Source organism: Platichthys flesus, chromosome 8, assembly GCF_949316205.1.
Source record: "Platichthys flesus chromosome 8, fPlaFle2.1, whole genome shotgun sequence".
Taxonomy (NCBI): domain Eukaryota; kingdom Metazoa; phylum Chordata; class Actinopteri; order Pleuronectiformes; family Pleuronectidae; genus Platichthys; species Platichthys flesus.
In genome coordinates this window covers 8,149,743-8,170,194 of record NC_084952.1, presented here as the reverse complement: position 1 = coordinate 8,170,194, position 20,452 = coordinate 8,149,743, and the positions used below count along the sequence as shown (strand labels likewise).

The 20,452-nt window shown below is 40.5% G+C and overlaps 1 protein-coding gene across 2 annotated transcripts in view; it reads right to left on the bottom strand.

The window, feature by feature from the left end:
* Positions 1-3,397, bottom strand: part of tnmd (tenomodulin) — a 44,328-nt gene extending 40,931 nt beyond the window's left edge. For both annotated transcript variants that reach the window (XM_062393126.1, XM_062393127.1), the window contains exon 1: positions 3,278-3,397. In XM_062393126.1, coding sequence (XP_062249110.1) covers positions 3,278-3,325 — 48 coding nt within the window. In that variant the 5' untranslated portion in view covers positions 3,326-3,397. The remainder of the gene's footprint in view (positions 1-3,277) is intronic.
* Positions 3,398-20,452: the final 17,055 nt, after the last annotated feature.

Genomic DNA, 20,452 nt, shown 5'->3' with positions numbered 1-20,452 from the left:
GATTGTTTTCACTAGCTTAGCACAAACACCAGGAGCCAAGGTCACAAAACCCATCTACCCAAAACCCATCTACTAGCACATGTTGAACAGTGAACTACCAAGGTGCTGGTGGGAGGATGTTGAAACCTTCACACGTTTACTTCCAGTCCAAGTGAAGCTAAATTTCCCTGTAGCTTCACTTTTAACCTACAGATGTGAGTCATATCCATCTTCTCATGTAACTTCGGTCAAGAAAGTGAAAAAGTATATTTCCCCACATATAAAAATGTTCCTCTAGGTAGAAAGTTACAACCAGAAGGTAATACAGTCACAGTTTGGGGGTTTTACGGGGGGGTTATATGGGGTAAGTTGTAATTTTCTTACAGAATTAGACGACTAGAAAGTGGGAATACGTGAACCCTGGTGGTGGTTGGCCGATTTTCTGTCTCTTCAAGCTTCTAAGCTTCACCAGCTGTTTCTTGGCAGCAGCGTTATATTCATCTTCCAGATGTGACTGTGGTATTGATCTTGTCATGTACCTGTAAGCTCGGACCTGTGATAACCGTCCTTTAGATTTTGGCCACATGGAGGCGAAGTAAAGAAGGTTTGAGCACAACCTTCACAAATCATATGAGTCACACATCCAGCTGTTATGGAGCAACAATATTATTCATTTGGAGTTTACATTCATTAAATGTACAATATCCACTCTCTTCTGGCTGTATAGTGTTTGGAGTATTGGTATCTACAGACTCCTGAGGGGAATATCAGACTCTTTAGCTGCTAAATGCTTCTTTTATGTTCACCAGCTCTCTCACTGTGTCTGTGCTGAAAAGGCAGTGTGTGTAGGTACTAGTGTTTTTTATGTGTGTGCCTGCTGCTGCTAAAACCTGTGTGATGAAGTGATGAGAGTGAAAGTAAATTATAAAGTTTAGGAATGGGCAGCAAAACAGTGCGTTGAAACACAAAAGCTCTGCAAACCTGAGGGGATCTGCATATTTAGATGATGATTCTCCACAGGCTCGTATCTATGAGAGCACATTGTCAGTTGATAAATTAGATAAATATGTGTAATAGCCACCTGGAGCACAGTTTGCAGAATGTAAAGGTATTCCTTCGATTTATCATTTCAAAATGTTATTCATATTTCCCTCCTTTCTGTGTTCCTCTTTATCTGTGTTAGATGCCATTTGATTCTGACGCTGCAAAATGTATTGACCGGAGCGGCTGAATTATAACCCCCCCTTTGTTGAGCTCAGGGAGGAACACGCTGCTGCAAGTGCTCCAGAAAGGTTACATTTATTAAACTTTTCCTCAAATTAAAACTCTGACTGCTGTAGTCGGTCACAAATTAATAAAGACAGGCTTCTGTTCCACCGGGGATTTGGCAGTGGTAAAAAGAAAGAAAGGAAGGAAAGCTTCTCATTCACACTGGAGCACTTTTCAAGGTCTCAGAGGACAACAGCAGAGCAGATATGAACCAACTTCACTTAGCAAAAAATGGTCTCGCTTATCTTTGTGTCTTTAAAAACGATTTAGCGGCTGCTCCTCTCTATTGTGCCTGAGGTTGTTACAGTGGTTACGCTGCGGCAGATTGAACAGCACTTATTAAAATGCAGAACCCTTTGTAGAATATGTAGGAATTATTTTTTGAATAATAGTGGCATGATTTTTTCGTGACCTTTAGACTTAGTCTGCTGTTAAAAGAATTCCCGAAACCATAGTCCTGAAAATATATTTGATATCTTTCTTTCTCTTTTAGAACTGTAGTACGTAGGTGGCAGAAATATCATTTAGGAGTAATGGCATATAAATAGACTGTCTTTTTTGAATATGGATTCAATTTCGGGTTGGTAAGTGCATTAGCAGCATGGTGTTGGGGATGAGGAGAGGACTCATTATTCAAGATACCCTCCTAAAAGTTTTAACGACACCTTCGGCATTAAAATGGGAATCTAAATTCTCACCATCCCTCAGTTGATATATGAGACATAGTATCTAGAGAAACCTGAGGCACATGAAAGTGTTTTACATTCCTGAGACATGATGAAAAACAGTTGGCCACAATCAAAGAGCCAGAAATTCCACACACTGTAAATTTTTCAGAGCGAAGGAAGAGAGAAGAAGAAGAAGAGAGAGAGAAAAAAAAAACGGTGGCTGAAATCCTCTGCTCTCCGATGGCAGGTTGCATAAGCAGTGGAAACTTAACTAGAGGACAAACCTCCCCGTGCCTGCACTTTGAATATCGAATACTCCAAAGGGAGGAGGTGGGATTGAGAGACAGAAATCAGGCAGAGGATGGAGGGCAGAGTGAGCAGTCTGAGTGTGCAAGCGCCCGCCAACTAGTGTTTAAAGGTTTAGGAGTTCAGAGTCAGCCTGGCATTTCCTCTTGAGCTTTGGGAGGAAGAGAGCGCCTGGAGCCCCCTGCTGTTATCATGCATGGAACCAACGCTTTCTCAAGAAAACGGCAGGAAAAAACAGAAGCAATGCCGAAATAACCAACAAGCAGAGGCTGCAGTTTATCACACTGGGTTGCACACTTAAAAAATTGTATAACTGCAAAAAAAGTCAAATAATAATAATTCTTAAATAGGCACAAATAGATGATTTCTAGATTATAATAGTTCTCCATGCATGACCCTCAATTCTATGTATCATAACTGTCTACTTTTTTTACTTTGAATCTTCAATATACGTATAAAAACACTGTATATAAAATAAAGACTGAAATACAATATAGTGTTTTAAATGGTCCCATTTTCTATTGTTCACAAGTTCTGAAATATGAGAGAAAGAAAAAAGAAGAAATATTTCAGAGCCAAAGATCCTTGCTCCCCCCTCCCCTCAACAATAAAAGCTTGTTGGTGTTCATCTGAATGCTGCTTGTGTGCGGGGAGCAGGGATATAAAGATAAAAAGCAAATAAAATGGTTCAGGTGAGACCGAATGTAAGAGTAGAAATAAAGGAAGAAAGGCTGAGGTGAAAAGCCAACAGGAATTAGATGGGAAAATGACTATACTGAGAAAAACTGAGATCACTCAGCGAGGTATCAAAAAGCACTTCTCTCTGATTTCACAAAAGTCACACTTCTGGCACATTTTATAGAAGTCTCAGATATCGCACACCTTTTCCCACCTTTAACCCACTGCTGCTGCCACCTTCACTAAATGTATTAAGCAGTAGAATATAATGTGTTTTATGTAGCATTTATAAAAACAGTATTCTATGGAATTTATTTTAAATGATGATCTGCAATAAAGGCAAGTGCAGTAAATCAAACAAATAATAATGGACTCACATCTTTCCACAGAATCTGTTGACTGCTGGATTGACTGCAGGTCTCCATGATGCAAGCCCACAGGAGGAATCTTTCCGATACTCTAAAGCTGGGGGAAAACACTAGTGCTCTGCAAAGCAAGGTTTTATTCCTTTGCTGTAATTTGGGAGTGTGCTGAAGGGGAGGGAAGTTTCAGATGGAGTGGAATTACCGAAACATTTGTTATACCCATTAGAAGCAAGGCAGATGTCTCTCCTGCCGGTCTGCTCTCCTTTTCAAAGGTGGAAAAACCACAAACGGATTTGGACTGAAAGACAAAGACTCTGTTGAATAAATTACATACTTTGCTTGAATCTAAAACAAAGCAGTGGCTCACAACTTTCAAGAAAGTGCTGTTTGGAGGATTCAAAGTTTTGCATGTGAAATACAAAATATTCTGCAGGTATTCATCTTTTCAGTCCGGTTTTCTTGTTATTTCGGCATCAAAAATAGTTTAAAGTGGCTCCTTTAACTTTAGTTCCTCCTTTATTCAGTCCTCACACTTGACAATGAATCCGAATAGGAACCAAGAGCTGAGATGGTTGAATAGCAGCATAATGAAAGAAACAGCCTCCTAAAATCAAGAGAACTTGAACTCGTGAACATAAACAGAAATAAATGAGACACGGGGGTGAAGTGATAAAAGAGAAATTCACATTTGGGTTTATAAGAGTCTCCTTGAGCACTTCAGTGAGACACGTTGGGGAGGGTCAGGCAGGAGACATTTCTAACACACCTTTATAAAATAATAACTAAACTTTATAACTAAATATTAAAACTATTTATTGTTTTCTAAATAAAAGAAAACTGTGATTTATGCAGGCAATAAAACATATGGAGATGATAAATTAATGAATTCTCTGATTCCCTAAAGTCTGAAAAACAGAGGTCCACAGGTTGTCGCAGTTTTTACAACACATGGCTACATTTTACTGCTAAGCGCCCTCTAGAGGCAGCAGTAAGGTAGGTAGTATGTTAAGTGACGAAGTTCCTAATAGGAGGAGAACTTTGACACAGGAAACATATTATTTTCCACATTTAGCTTCCACAACTGTGTGTTGATTATTGTATTCAATGAATGTCTCTAATCGCATGGACGTTATCTACGATCTCTTCCTAAACCTAACAATTTTTCTGGCTAACGGCAAAAATCTAAAATGTATTTCACGTGTACTTCTTTTGTCTGATCCACGTCCCATATGTTAACATGGATGAGGCTGGATTTGCTTTATCTGTACCGAAGCCAGCCACCAGGGGCTCTAGACAATTTGGCTTTACATTTGGGTGGCTGTCAGGTCTTTATATACAGTCCATGGACAAGCCACTGATATGGCTGTTTAGTTTGGAGGACTTATAGGAAAACAGACTTCCGTTATAAAACAATCATTCTGCTCAGGGACTCTCACACATCCACGTGAAGTAAAAGAAGAAGTTATATGTAAAACAGTTTTTGGAGTGAGGGGACATTGATATTCCTCGAGAGGTCGTCTGCAGAAGTCAATCACAAACTGCTGGGTCTGCATCGAAAGCTGCTTCCATGGGGAACGGGGCCAACGCAACATCAAGACGATCATTAAAACCATGAATGTCCAAACCCTGAGCTACATGTTTTTCTTTGTTTATGTTCTCGTGGCTCCAGCTGAGACTTCCTCGTGGAAAGCCTCTCAGTTGTTTTTGTGAATGCAATTAGGATTGAACCAGTTTTAGGGGCCCACGAGGGAGGAGTTAAATAACAGAGGCAGTAACTAAAGCTCCTCAAATATTGGCACCCAAAGAACTTTACACAGCTCTTGGCAACCGTAATAATGCCCTCCAATGGTAGGCAGTTATTTCTCTCATCTATGGTACACAGCGGCATTAATGTTTTTGGTGTGGTGAGAAACAGGCAGACCCCTGCAGTTCCTTCTCTGCCTTCACAGCTGGGGCGAGTTAAACATGTTTTTGTTTTGTTTTGTTTATTCAGGTTGAGCGTCTTTAATATTAACTAGAACTATGACTCGTTAACAACAGTGGCTCCCTGAAGCTTGTCGGTCTGAGTCCAGGTTTCCAGCCTCTGCAGCTGATAACAGAAGAATATAGAGACCACTCTGCACTTTGTACTATGTTTAGTTTGAAATAAAAGGAAGCAAAGTCAGACAGTTAAAGTACTGGATGTCAAAGATTACATGTAAAAATGGCCGCCCACTTTTATAGCAGTTCTGGTTCCGGAAGTAAATTTCCCTTTTATTTTCTCCTTCAATGTGTCAAAACATCTTTATAAAAAGATTTTGGAGCCAGGCCGATAAGATACGAGAAGAACAGTGACCAGACAAAACATTTGATTCACAATGTACATAATGACCGTGTACATAAAGATTTCAAGAGTGAACGAACTACGCTTCCCATAAACCATTGCAAATGATTCCTTCCTAATTACTTCTAGTGCACGTCTTTTTGAATTTACCCTCAATTTGCTACATCGTCATCCTGCTATTTAAATCTCCTCCTCCGGTATTAAAGACAGTGTTATCGACAGAGACAAAATGAAAGAACAACAAAGTTAGGGGTTATTTTTCCAACTCGTCACTATTAAAGGATTTTGTAAAACCCAGGATCACATTAGAATCTCAACTGTTAAATTAATATTTGCAGTCCAGGTTCTTGAAGTGACAACAACACTTAAGGTTAAGGTTACAGAAATAGTGAAGTTACAGTTAATAAAAATGCAAAACGTTAATTTCAGGTGATGGGATGAAAACTTTGGTCTCTTCCATCCTCTTATCTGACTTCCCCACCTTTACACCAGCTTCACAGTAGATTGTGTGTTTAACCAGTCCTATAGCCTCCTGAATCAATGCAACACCTGTTAGCTGTTAATTATTGGGTCACTTTTCACATGAAGAATTGAGTGCAACAATTTGAACGTCTTCCTGGAGAAACCGTCTCTGAACACACAGTGTTATCTCCATATTTCAACAGTTTCACATCCCTGCCTACGAAAACTTTTCTCCACCTTCCAGTTCGGCCAATCAGATTGCGGCCTCCCATAAACTCTTTGGATTTGGTGGTCAGACGACATGTCTTCAGAAGTGGTTCTGTCCACAAACACATAAATTAGACCACAAACTGACCTCTATGTTCTGCCCGACTACACACAGGGCACGCTCGCTCCCCCATCGGCACTGAACATAAATTGTGAGCTGCGGACTCGCCCAATATGGAAGTAATTCACAGCATGCTGGGGAAATATCTCCCAAAAAGTTACTGCTGGTTATCTGATGTCAAGCCTTGTAAAAGCTTTGTGTTATTCTCTCATTAAAGTCTCATTCCTGCGACTGTCAAGCAATGTTGGATAGTTCTTTATGTGTAATTCTCAAATGGACCAAACTGAAGGAATAAACATCAACAAGTTGTAAGCGACTTCTCAATAAAAAGTTTTAAAAAGTAACTTAATAGACCACTAAAAATAAAAAAAAAATGGGAGTGTTTTATGGGAACTAGTGACGAGTTCCTCACTGACGAATCACAAAAGCAGGACTCACATTTAAAGAAGTTTTCACCGTCATATCATAAAAGATAAGGTTAGTAAGGTCATCTTGAAGTAAACAGGTCGAATACATAAATTAACTGTATCAATAAAGTTAACTATAGGAGGCAATATCCCATATTCCTGTGTGGAAATGTAATTTAACGCTGGTTTGATGCCCTCTTACACCCCTCCAGCACTTTACCCTTATCTTTCATTCGCAGCCTTGAAAGTATTCAGGTCTGTTTTTATGTTGTATTTTTGCTTTTGCTTTAATTGTCCTTTTGAGCCCAAGGAAAAAGAGGGTAAACTGTTCTCCATGGACCTTCCTGGAGTGTTTAAATAAATATTAAATGAACGGGTGAATGAAGGAGCAATTTGCCCCTCACAAAAATAGTACCTGATATCTAAGTAATAAAGAATTCATGAGAAGTCATTAATTCTGTGCCGCTTATCAGCTGATTGAGATTGAACTCATTAAGAAAGTGGTCAGTCCGTCGAACGACACATATCAAGGGACCGATCATTATATAATGTTTCATTAACACTGTATCACAGTCTGTTCTCAACTAACTTATCGTTATCAACTATGCAGAATATATCCACCGTGTAAGATTTAAGATTCATATTATTGTCATTAAGACCAGAAACAAGACAATCGTCAGGAGAACAAAATGATGTAGCATCCAGCTCACAGATGCTTTGTGTTTCCTAAGTAGGAATAAAAACAATCTGAAGTTAAAAAAAAGAAAAAAAAGAATACCAATGAGCCACATGTGTGATAAAGCAAATTCTGTTTCATTTGATGAAGATAAACCAGGTTTGATAAATGCAGAGTTTCCTAACTTCTCTCTGCACCACCGACTTTTTCTATAAAGCTCTGCACAACTTCCAGCACACACCAAATGAAAGGTGTCAGTAGATTACAGAACTGTTTGAGGTGGACTCAATAATGAAAGCGAATTAGTAGCTCTGGAGCATAAAGCACTTGTTGAACGAGTAGATGAATAAGATGTAGACAGACGGTGAGATTCCTTTTCACATATCGGAGGAAATTGCACATCCTCATACATTGATAAATGTAGCAGACATGGTGCGTTGTAATGAAACGTAAACAGAGAATATATACACATTGATCCTGGACCACAGTAAGTGATGATGAAAAGTCCTCTCCGCTCAGTATTCAGTGTACCTTATGAGGAAAGTGTTACTCATTGTGTCATTGTATCTGAATATTTTCTGAATTTCCCACGGGATTAATAAAGTATCCATCTATCTATCTATCTATACCAGCGTTATTAGAACATGACTTTGTTCCCACGCTGCAGAGCCGACGCTGCCTTTACAGCACGCTGTCTATTCATCAAACATAACACACATTTCATATTTTATCTTGACACGGTCTGATCTTTGTGCCACAGAGAGAAGGACACACCATTTCAAAGCCACCACCTTTGTTCAGCCCATTTCTTTCCGACCGCCACCTCTTTCACATCATCTCAGGTGGCACAAAAGGCAAAACCTTAATAGCTCGATAAGATATTTTTAAGTGATTTCTTCTTCTTATTAAACCCACGATTTCACAACCTGAACATTTCCACTTCACACTCGGGTTAACGGGTTTGGTCAATACCATGTGAGGTGGAACGCTCCGGGTAAAATTGGTCAACCTTCCCGCCTTTAGTGTGGCAGACAACATTTGAGCACATATTAAAGTCTGTCAGATCTGATAGCTGCGGGACCTCGTCAGCTCTTTCCCATTGATATAAATCTTTACAATTACCGTGACATTTTGCTTGGGCAAATCAAGCGACAGGTCTTTCAGAAATAGTGTTTGTGTCAGCAGCAGTGTTGAGCATCCTGGGACCCTCATTCCCCTGATAGCATTCAGGGCCAGGCTGGTGCTTTGACACCCACAGAATAGAATAAACAGCAATTTAGTCTGGAGTGCATACAAGATACCGGCAGATTAGAGCAGAGGTTGATGGGAGCAGCTGTAGCAAACCGGGAAGAGTCGCAGAATAAACATTTGCTCTATCATCTTCATGCTTCAGGTGCCGATATCTGTGATAGGTATTTTTTCCCTCTTTTGTATTTGTCATTTTTGCAAACACAGGCTGAGGCCGACAGCGAGGCCCATTACCAATCCAATAGACTAAAGTTGGATCCTGTGTTGTTTTTTTATATGAAAAGAACAGTTTTCCATCAGACAACGATAGTTCTGCTCAAAATTACTTGATTGCCTCCCCAAACTTGCCGAGTATATATTGCTCTATTTTGCAGTGGCCATCTGGAAAAAAGCTGTTCCTTGTTTGCTCTTTTTTTTTAACTCTTAAGCCAGCCTCTAAAGCTTCGTCGAGCTTCTGTCACTCATGGAGAGAGCTGTGGTGGAAACCCACTCGTTTCCCACATCCACATCCACATTCATTAGCAGCCCCTCCCCACATGAAGGGAGACTGTCACAGCTAAAGCAAAAGAAAATATGCACAAAGAGTATGTGGAAGAGAGATAGAAATGCAGAAAAAATGGAAAAAAATGGAGCAGGACTGAGAATTTTTTTGTCTCTCTCCCTCCCACTGTCACACAGGCTGACAAAAAAACACCTCAGCAGATTGAATCCCACTTTTGAGAGCCGGAGCCGGGTCCATGCAGGTCAAACGAGACACCATCCTGTGTGATTTGATTATCCGCCTGCTGCCTCGATGCAGCTACACCACCTCAGTCTTTCATTACCGGGGGGAAGCAGAGAGTCGGAGGCGGCGACGTGCTCATCATGAGGCAGTCACGGATCTCGGCTCGGTCTAGACGAGAGATCTGAGAGTCTCCATCCGTCATCTTTTCAGGATCCTCCTCATGCTCCGGTGACGGCGGGGAGTGTACCCCTGCACAGGAAGTGCACGCAGCTCCGTTTCCCAGGAGCCGCTCAGCTCATCAGCAGACTGTGGCGAAGCCCTGACACATACTGTTGATATACTGCTGCAAGTTCCTGAGCGCAAAATACTGAGTGAGGCCCAGCGAAGAAGCAGCACTCACAGCTGCTGCTCTTACCGCTTGTCAGAACATACAGTCTGTGGCTTCAGATCAGCGTCACACAGTATTTACCGTTAATAATGATGCTTAGGTACTTTTAAATAAAATAAAATGTCACATACACATATTATTCATGCTTTATGCTTCACCAATTTGTTGTCATTTGTCTACATCTAGAGATTGATTGCATTGATCGCCCGCAGGTAAGAAAAATAACACATTGATCAAAATGCATTGGATTTTAACACACAATGTTTAGATCAATTAATCCAGATGCTCATCTCTCAGAAAATGGGGTTATTTCATTGTACATGTAAATTTTGCTGCACTCTCACACTGGTTCCAGCTGTCTGTGCCTGATGGGGAATGAGGGGACTGTAAACAGTAGTTTTAGGGATAAGTATGCAGCATCTCCAAGGAGTACTGGGGAGCAGATAAATAGGAATTTGGATTATGGCGCTGCAAATCTTCCCCAAGTTTATACATTCATTTCCCAAATCTCACCTTGAGAGTAAAGCTACTTGCCGGGGGGATTTTCTCAATTTCTTGCTTGATGGAACAGGTGTATTTACTTACATAATTGTATTCCTCATCCAATTTATAATGCGATTAAATATTAATACAATTCCGAGTTTGAAGAGAAGCAGATCTGTGAAAATTATCTACACAGCAATATTGTGAAATTGTTCTTCTTGCTTTGCAACTTTTTCAATCAGCCATAAATGGAACAGGAGGAGCGAAAAGAGGAAAATATCTTCCCACCGCATTGAAAATGGTATTTCGCCAAATAAAGCAAGTCTGAATGGAAGATAAAAATAGGCACAGGTACTTTTTTCACCAGGACGATATGGACTCATCTCGGCTGAGCTTTGTTTAGTTAGCGGCGGAGCTCTCTGGAGAAACATCGGGTGGTGTAGTCCGAGTGGAACTTTCCCAGAATGAGCTTTGAGCCTCAAGTCCCCGGTATCCCAGAGCGTTTGCCAGAGAGTCAGACAATAGAGCCAAACACCAGTCGTAGCCAAATCGTAATTACCTCTGCACCCTGCAGAAGCAGACCAATTGACTCCTGTAGATGAATGACAACAGGTAAAGGGCAGTGATTAGCCACCAGCCCCAGAAGCTTTGTTTGGTGAAGAGGGAGAAGAAATTCTCTATATAGGGCAGAAGATATGCTTCACTCATTATGCTCTTATTATTCTTTGCAGTTATTATGGGCACAGTCAGTGCTGGAAACTTTGCTCACAGTCGTGCTGCATCCTTATCCCATTAGTTTCTGTTGTTCGTGGACAGCTGTAGCACTGTGATCCATTACTTTATGATTGATTGTTGACTGAGAATACCTGTAATATATTTATACTGAATTAGTCCCCACAATATTTCATCTTCTGAGCTCATAGTTGGTCATTAAAAATGTAGGCAGTCACTCACGACGAATGATAATTAAACCCAAATGCACATTTGTTGGTATAAAAGAGAAGATTGAGGATATTCTGTGTGCAGAAAGTGACATGACAAACAACGTCTGACTGATTGTTATTCTGCGCAGTGTCTTGTTCAACAAACACAAACAAGTGCCTCTTGTAAAGACTCCAAAATTACACCAAAAAGTTGCATTGGTCTGTGAGACAATATCAAAGATAATCGTTCACTTCGACAAGTTTATTTAGTCAAATCTGACATTACAGATTTAATGCTGTAAAAACAAACACTAATTTACTGCAGTTTGATAAATAAGCGTGAGACAGCGTCCTAATTACAGGTGATGAAAAAAGCTAAAACTAATGACCTACGCTCATGTACGACCTAGACTCATTACATTAGGAAATATTGATACTTATTCATAACAAAAGAGTAATCAATCTAACTAGTTATTAATAATTCACATGAAGTACAAGTTGAACCCTCTAAAACTTGCTTTAAAACCTTCCCCCTGGTTGTTGCTGTGCGAGAACCTTTTCCTATCACTCATTAAATATTAATATATTAATTACTATCAATAGCGATGATTCATTCATTGCATGGAGCCATTAATTATGAATTACGCTGCTTCATCTGCATCCGTCTGGGAAAAAATATATAGAAACAGAATGAATCCCTTCAGCAGCGATCAATACGAGATCAGTCTTTCCATAGGAATTTAACTCCAGTAGTTTTGCACTTGAACTGGGGGGGGGGGGGGGGGGTAATTACAATCTATTGCAAGATTCGTTGTAATGGATTTCCCTCAGATTAACAGCAGTGCACATCCTCAAAGCGCTTATAATTAATATTTTATAAAAACAGTGGATGGAATGACTTCTGTATGTGGAATGTTAAAAAGGTCTTTGATAGTGACATCCCCATGGATAATTATAACCTGACTCTGCAGCAGCATATCAGTGAGGGGCATCAGGAGTGGATCATCTTCCCAGGAGCAGGAGGAGACCAAACCCAGAGCTAAAGGTGGAGTACATATTGGAGCTATGTTTGAACAATAAATGATGACATTGAAGTGTGAGTGCAGGATGTGTAAATAAAGAGATGACAAGTCAGTGCTGAGTTTACCGCAGGACAGTTTCTTTGTCTATTACGTGACCAAAACTCTGTGACAGCAGCCTTTGACAACCAAGTGATAAACTCCCTCACTGTTGGTAATGAAACGTTTACATGTTTTAGTGCAACAGCGACTGCACTATCCAGACTGTAGAAAGTTGAATTCAATAATGGTTTGTCGTGAATTTATTTTATGTATACTAAGAGCAATAAGTTATAAGAAACAATCCAGACACCTGAGTTTAAACTTTAAAAGCTTCATGCAGTCATTGGAAGTGCAGCAGCTTTTGTTCGCTTAAACTCTCACACGTGTGTGATGTGGTCAGAGCCATACACCAATGTGACACAACTGGCACAAAGGGGGAGAGTGAGCACTGAGCTACTGAAGAGAACAAAGATGAAATGGTTTGAAGAGAAAAACCTCTGCTGTGATAAAAACTGTACTTTAAAGCGCTTTGAATGGTAATCAAGACTAGAACAGCGGCAAAAATAAAAAGCGACCATTTACCATTAACATATAACCGTTAAGCCCAGGTCGTGGTTCTGTGTAGAAGCTAGCACATGTCGAACCGTGATCTAACACGTTGCATTAAAGAAATATGCAGTACTGGCTAATGGGATTTATCTCAGATCTAACTTGGTATTACACAGCATGTAGGCAGTCTGTTGTCATTCGTTTTGAACAAAAGCATCCACTGTGCGATAACACATGCACCGAGTGTGCACACATGATCTTACAACATGCATTAATTGGATTACGCACATGTATTGCAACCTGTATTCTTAATCCCCTGCGGAGGACCCATCTGGATCTCGAGTGCAAGTAAACAACTGCTAGCTAAATGATGCTAACAATCTCCCAGAAACAAAAGAATGAAAATAGTACAAGGTGAACAGAACATTAAAGCCTGCAGGGTTTAGGGAAAGCAGAATAAATAGCGGCTGTTCAGAGAGCTCCTGCAAAGGGGCACCATGGGAAGAGGGGAGTGGTTCCTAAGCAACTATTGCTCAGTCGCTGCAGGGATCTGCAGAGGTTGTATTGAAAATTGGCCTTTTACAAAAATTAACCCCCCTCCTCTCCAAATGGCTTTCTGTCCTGGGCAGTAAATACATATTAACAAGCACATTGGCTGAATTACAGCATATTAGAATTAAGCGGTGTTATTCATTTAGTCCTTCAGCGTCTTGAATTTCCTCTAAGCTGGATGCAGCCAGTGCACAGAAGGATAATTCAGCCTTTAGCAGCCGGAAAAAATTGAGCAAATGCCGAAGTAATACTGGAGCCTTCCACAAGACATTGTCATTGGGATATTGTCGAAGTGACAAACCCTTTAAATGGGTCTGTTTTTAATAGGTGAAGTTAAAGTTGGATGTGGAGTCAGGTCCCTGGAGGTGAAGTGACGTAAGTGAGACGTGGGGGAGCAGCAAACAGCAGTGGCAGAGATGGATTGACGACGCTGGCTCTGTTGATGAAGCTGTGATGTCTGCTACTGCAGAATTCAAGGGTAAACACACGAGGGGGAACAAACAACTAGGTTTAAAGTCAAACTTATTTGACCTGTCATCTGATCACTCCACCACCTCAGTAAATAAGCACAGAGGTGGAAAACAACCGTCAGTGTGTGTCATAGTGTTTTATAGACTAGTTCAAAGAAATGAAAGGAAGGAGGAGACATCTTAAATCGCATGATGCTCATGTTCAGATTTATAATATAAATTTGGGTTATTGCTTAAACAGGTTTACATGTTCAAAAACATCACTTTCCTCATACTGTCCATTGCTGCAGCTCTTCCTTTTAGCCTCTGTCTGAAACTCATGGTTTTAACTTCCGTCTCTTTAAGGCCCCCCTTCCTGATAAAGCCCAGTCTGCTCTGATTGGTCGGCTGGCCCGCTCTGTTCAACCACTTGCAACACATGTAGTAAATGTCGTTCTCTGTTGCTGCTTTACTTGGGGCTTCACAAGTTTCCAGGTTGAAGGTTGCACACAATGGATTCCTAAGTTCCTTACTGATGTGGCAGCTGCTTCTCTGTGTTTGTGCCAACGGAAAATGAAAAGACAACATTCTAATCTCACCTTATTCCAAAGAGTTCTGTATATGTTGATTTCCACGAACTGCCATGTTTTTAAAGCATTTAAATAAAATGAAGCAGGACGGGTAGTCAAAATATTTTGCTTCATTGATAAGAAAGTGTGCTGAACCTTCCCTTTAGATGAACGGTGCCATACGAACGCCTAGAACGTCCTTCTGAGCTTTGATGAATGTTTTGCTACATTTGTTCTGGCCTTGTTGGGGGGTGTGCCTGACAAGCCGCTATGTATTTAGCAATCAGCCAGAGTACTGAGGAGCAATTTCAGGAACTTCAGTGTTAAAAGGGAGGAGGGAGGAGCTCTCTTTATTTCAGACCTTGGGCTTTTTAACTTTGCAGACCTTTTAAATGCACAACAACTCATACAACCCACTAGAGGAAATGGAAAATGTGAAAAAGCATAAAATGTTTCCTTCAAAGAGAAATTTTGAGTTTGTAAATTAGCTTTCGTTTCATTTTATGTGAAATCTGTTGATCATGGTCCCAATGTATGGTGCTTGTCAATCAATACAGTATAGCCTATGTTCACAGATCAAAATGTGTCTCATAGGGCTTAACAAGGTGCAACATCCTCTGTACTTAACCCTCAACTAGAGTAAGGAAAAACTACCAAAAACAGGGGGGGCAATACGTAGAAACATCCGAGCGAGACACATGTGAGCTGTATAAACAAGACAAGTAATTTTCCTTATGGATTCCTGGATATTTAAGTTGAAAAATGTACCTTTTGCTCGTTGAAGCAGATTAGAGTTCATCAAGTCATCACATCCCAATTTACACACTGGAACAAAATCCAAAATCTGGCATCTTGTGTTAACATCACTTTGTCTTTTTTAAGGGTTTGGCCTCAGTATTGAGAGAACTGCACTTTTGTCCTTTGGATGCTGCGTTTTAGGCTCCGACTGTGGCACAGCCCCTGGCAGCACACTATATATATATATATATATATATTTTTTTTTTTATCCTGCAACGGTTTATGAGAGCATCTGTTGAAAGATTCTCAGCGACTGTGAATGGAAGCATCAGCAGAAACTCTGATTTGTCCGGCAAAGAGCTTACACCTCCAGCTGCTTATACACACACTTCCGCCCTGATCTGCAGCTCGATCAGTACCACAGGTGGTGTTTCTTCGGCACGCCCTCTTTGACACCGCCAGAGCATGCAGTGTGGTCTGGGAGTGTAAATCTATATTTTTTAGATTCAAAGCCATGGTCATATTTCCAGACATACAAGGTGTTTTTATTTGTTTTACTTGCACTCACTTGAAATCCCAACAAATATAAATAATTTGGCGCCTGCAAGTTTCCGAGATACACAAAGATCTGACCTCAACAGAAACAAAAAGTCTGTAACTTAATCGTGTGGATTCTTGTCCCCTCAAATAAAAGCAAAAAATCCAAGAGTATCCGACAGTTACCTGAACCTTTAATGCACACTGGCTATGAATATTTTATCAAAACGACCTTCCTCCAGCTATTACAAGAGGCTAATACAGTTCAGACGTATCTGTGATGGCACAAGGGCAGTAATAGTAGACACTGGTGATGAAACAGCAACCAAAAATTCAGTGTTTCTCCAATATCTGAACTGATGCAACACTCTGAGGAAAGAAGAAGCAAGAAAAGACGGTTATTCACACTGATAAAAAAAAGAAGAACATCATTATCTTAGAAACATGAAGTTCCAAGTGAAGATTAGGAGTGAAAAGTTTGGGCACCTACTAAATCAGTGCTGAGTCACAATGACCAACCAAGCCCCTATAGCCCGTTTGGCAGATATCACAGATTACAAAACTTTCTGTGGCCAGCAAATATTATTTCTCTTTATGATTGAATTCTGAATTTGTACCCTCTTTTCCTTAATACACCAGGTTTGGATGTTTCACAGGAAGAATTATTATATTAATATATATATATATATATAGAACCACTTGCTAGATTTCCCAGGATTACCAACCCTAGCTTTAAGGGTTCATAAAATAATGAATAATTAAAATAATAATTCTCCTTCATGTTTGTTAGGGGATGGTGAGGTGAGGGGCATTCAGCTGCAACATGCAACTTCACCACTAGATGTCACTAAATTCTACACACTGAACCTTTAATATGAGGATTTGAGCTTTGTCTCGGTTGCTTTTGTACGATTGTTTCGTGAATATATTTAAGTTTTGAACTATCTGATGCAATTTAACATTTCAGAGACACCCTGCCGCTCCCGGCAGACTTTTAATAGACAAAATGAGAAACTGAGAAAATGCTATGCAGAATTCAATCTTGAGACTCTGCAGAAATACTGTATTTGTAAAACTGACTTAAAATAGGTCATGGTAATAGGGAAATCAAAATTTCACTTGTAAAAACTGTTGAATATACTTAAGCTGCAGTTCACAGCTTCTTGCCTCGAGGCAGGAAGTTTATTGCCAGTCTTGCCCTTCTCCTCCTCCTCAATTGGTCAATAGTCCAACTGACACTCATCACTCTTTTTAATGAAGGATCCGACCCTAGGCTTCAGCATCCTGCATCCATAGAGCTGGGGGATCGGAAGCAACAGCTAACACCACAATGCTGATGCTGACCATGCTTTTGAACGAGGTCGCTCATAATGCATGTGGAGCTCCGTAAATTTGTTTCTTCCTGTTCTCTGTCATTCTAGTTGTTGCTATGACTTCCCTGGCAGCCGGCTGACAGCTCAGCGGGCCTGCAGCAGATTGTATAGACCCATCAACATTGCAGGACTCAATGAAAGCCACAAGGTGCTTACAGATTGATAATGTATAGCCCATAAGACACCTGAAAGAAACCAAAACCTTGAAGTGCTCCTTGTGCCGAAGTAGCAGGTGTAACAGCTGCTCTGTAAGTGGTTGATTTCTTACAGCGGTGCAGCAGGAGCACAAAGACAGAGCGGGAACATGAGAGAAGCAACATGCTGCTAATTTATCAGGGAATTTAATCAATTGGAACTAAACTGATTAAACTATATTTTATGCAAAGGGACAAAGGATTTATTCTACAACATTTCCTCACTGAATCGCCTAATCTATAATTTTAATCAACTCATATGTATTTGCTCTTTTAAATGTGCTCATTCAGAAATAGTAATTGCTGTGTAATCACTCTATGATATAATTAGAACATGATTAGCAAGACAATGGCTTTATTTATTGGCGTTCTTCTTATTTTTTTCCTCCATTTTCTCAGATATTCTCTCACTCTGGCAAATAAAGCTGTGTATCCCGAGTGTCCAGGCATCACAACTCTAGTAATTAAAGCTCAACCGCTCCAGACTTTTCTTATTGTTATCTTGTCAATACTTGAACAGCTCGTAGGTTATTCGTTTGCGTAAAGCTTTGGAGGTCGACATGACAGTGAGGCTCTTTAAGTGGCCAGTGACGTCTTCATGGGAACTGTCAGCAACTTTGGCACCATCCATCACATTGTCAAAAACTTAGTATTGAAATCGACTCACCTCGCGCCTCCCGATCTTTCCACAGAGCATCTGAAGTACTCTCCTGAGACCCAATTTTTCCGACCGCATCCCTGCACCTTCTCGTTTGAGTTATTTCCTGTGTGAGCAACCCATCACACTGGACAATACCAAAGAAAGACATTCTTTAAATGATGAAACTCCAACACACAGGAAGGCGAGGGTGTTTGAAAGATTCAATCAAATTAATATTATCCCTCTGCCTTCATGATCAATATCGCCATGACATGATATATTCCTTGTAAGATTTGGCAGTAAAATCTGAGCAATATATAGTTAGAAAGGAAAATAACACACAGTGATTGAAGTTTTGAAGAGGCCCGAGATTTAGTTTTGCAAACCATTAATTCATGTTGCACATTCAACACAAGCCTGCTTATTTTTCCCCTCTGAAGAAACTTGTAGATTTTTGCCGGGGTCATGTGTTAATGCCCTGACCAACAAAATAATGATGAAAATTTAGACGAATATTGAGCAGCAGAACATTTTCATTTTCCTGCAGATACCATCATTAGCTGCTGGACCCGCTGCTCTGTGTTTACCCTCTGAGGTGCGGCGGGAATGAGTTACAGTAATTGATTGGACATGTGGAGGTGGACTGAGTGTGGAGTTGCTCACATTTCAGACTGATGTCCTTGTTAGAATACGTCTCCCTCCTCCCTCTTGTCCAGAGCGTCTCTGTCTCGCAGCTTCTCGGAGGCAGCTCCTTAACGTATGACCATTGTCTAGAGGTCACTGGTGATGGCCGAGTCCTGCGGAGGGAGCTCGTCATGCAGAGCGCTGCAAGCTTCAGGGAGTAATCACAAGCCTCCAGCTTCCCCCATCAACATTCTTTGCTGCCCTCAGGCCAACAAACCAGATTTTTCATGTCAGCTGGCACACACCTTCAGCCCATAAGTAGCTGTTTGACTTTCACAAGTCTCGCATCTTCCAAGCATGCACCCTCCCAGGCAAGGTTGCCATATCCTTGGTCGATAATTATATGCCAGTTATAAGTGTCCACTTGCGCATGCAGATGGGCCGGGCTCCTTAAGAATCCAGGTAGCAGGTTGAACCTATCTACAAAGACTATTTATCATTCCCTAAGGGCGCAGCCCCCACATAGTAATAATAATTTCAAATATTTCTCATTAGTTTTGTTCTCCCCCCGCCCCCCCCAAACCCACACCCACCCACACACACTCACACACACATACAAGACCTGCAAACAACCAGAGGATAAATGTAAATACTGACAACTTTTTAAAATTAAATTTCCATTGCTTTATTCTGTGTTGAATGAATTCTGTTATTTGTTTTCAAGACGACGACCCTGCACAAAGAGAGGAAGTCAAATCGCTGCAAAAAGGGCAGAAACAAATTGTTCTGCTTCTGTGAAATGTTTTTTAAATGACACACAGGCAGATTTGCCTCATGAATTCCTTAAGACTTTTAGTTATTTTAAATGTTTTATGATGACAAACATAAAACACACAGAACATACAGTCAGGAGGTACGCTGGATTCTGATTATAATTATGTGTACGTTAACATTTGTACAGTTTTCTACATCTTTTCTTCCTGTGCAAAAGGCTAAATGGCCATTTGGAGATGAGAATCAAAGTAAATGATTCTTTAATGCTGCCTGATTGCACCAAATCCTGATTGTAGCTCATTACTGCTTAAGTACTTCATCTGAAGTGACAGTGATTGTCATTTGTTATACATGACACGTGACTGACTTAGTAGTGGCAGGCATTTAAGGGCAGTAGTTACTGGCTGTGATGATGGTGGATCACTAGGATGAAGCTGCTGGGGTTATGTGATGGCTTATGGTTACAAACACATTTATCCATATGCAGAGTGTCTTTTGAAATACTGATAATGTCAGTACGTCTTGCATATTGCAGCGTGCAGTGTGTTTGGTTTGAAACATGTCAATTTAAGACAATAGGTGTGAAAGGAGCCAGACTGCAGACTCAATTACAATCAAAACATGGATTTGATTTTTGGGGGGGTATTGTTTGGGCTTTTGGACCAATTGGAGGAAGTTGAGACATTATTAAATAATGGAAGGAGAAGAAGAAGCAGCTTGTTACAGACACGGTGGTTCCTGAATCTTCTTCCGGCAGTTTATTTTTCCACCACACATACGTCTTCATTCTCAGGTGATGAGCGGCAGTTTCATATGCTGCAAATGCATGAACAAAGTCTTAATACCTGTGATGTTTTTGTTGATTGACTTTCTGTCTGATGAGAATGTGAGAAGACGCGGAGCGAATGTTGTCTCCCTTCATTACAACCACCAGGGCCCAGCTGCAGAGGCAGCTGCAGCACGTGTCAACACCTGGTGGAGGAGGGACGGGGATACATCACCAGGCTCCATCTCAGCTCAGAAACCTTATTTTGATAAGTGTTACAGGAGTGAAAAACATGTAAACACCTGCAAATGTCAACAGTTCACACCAATTATAGGTCTGTTAATTAAAAGATGCTGATTGTTGATTTTCACTCATTCCGGAGAATCTGATGACTAAACA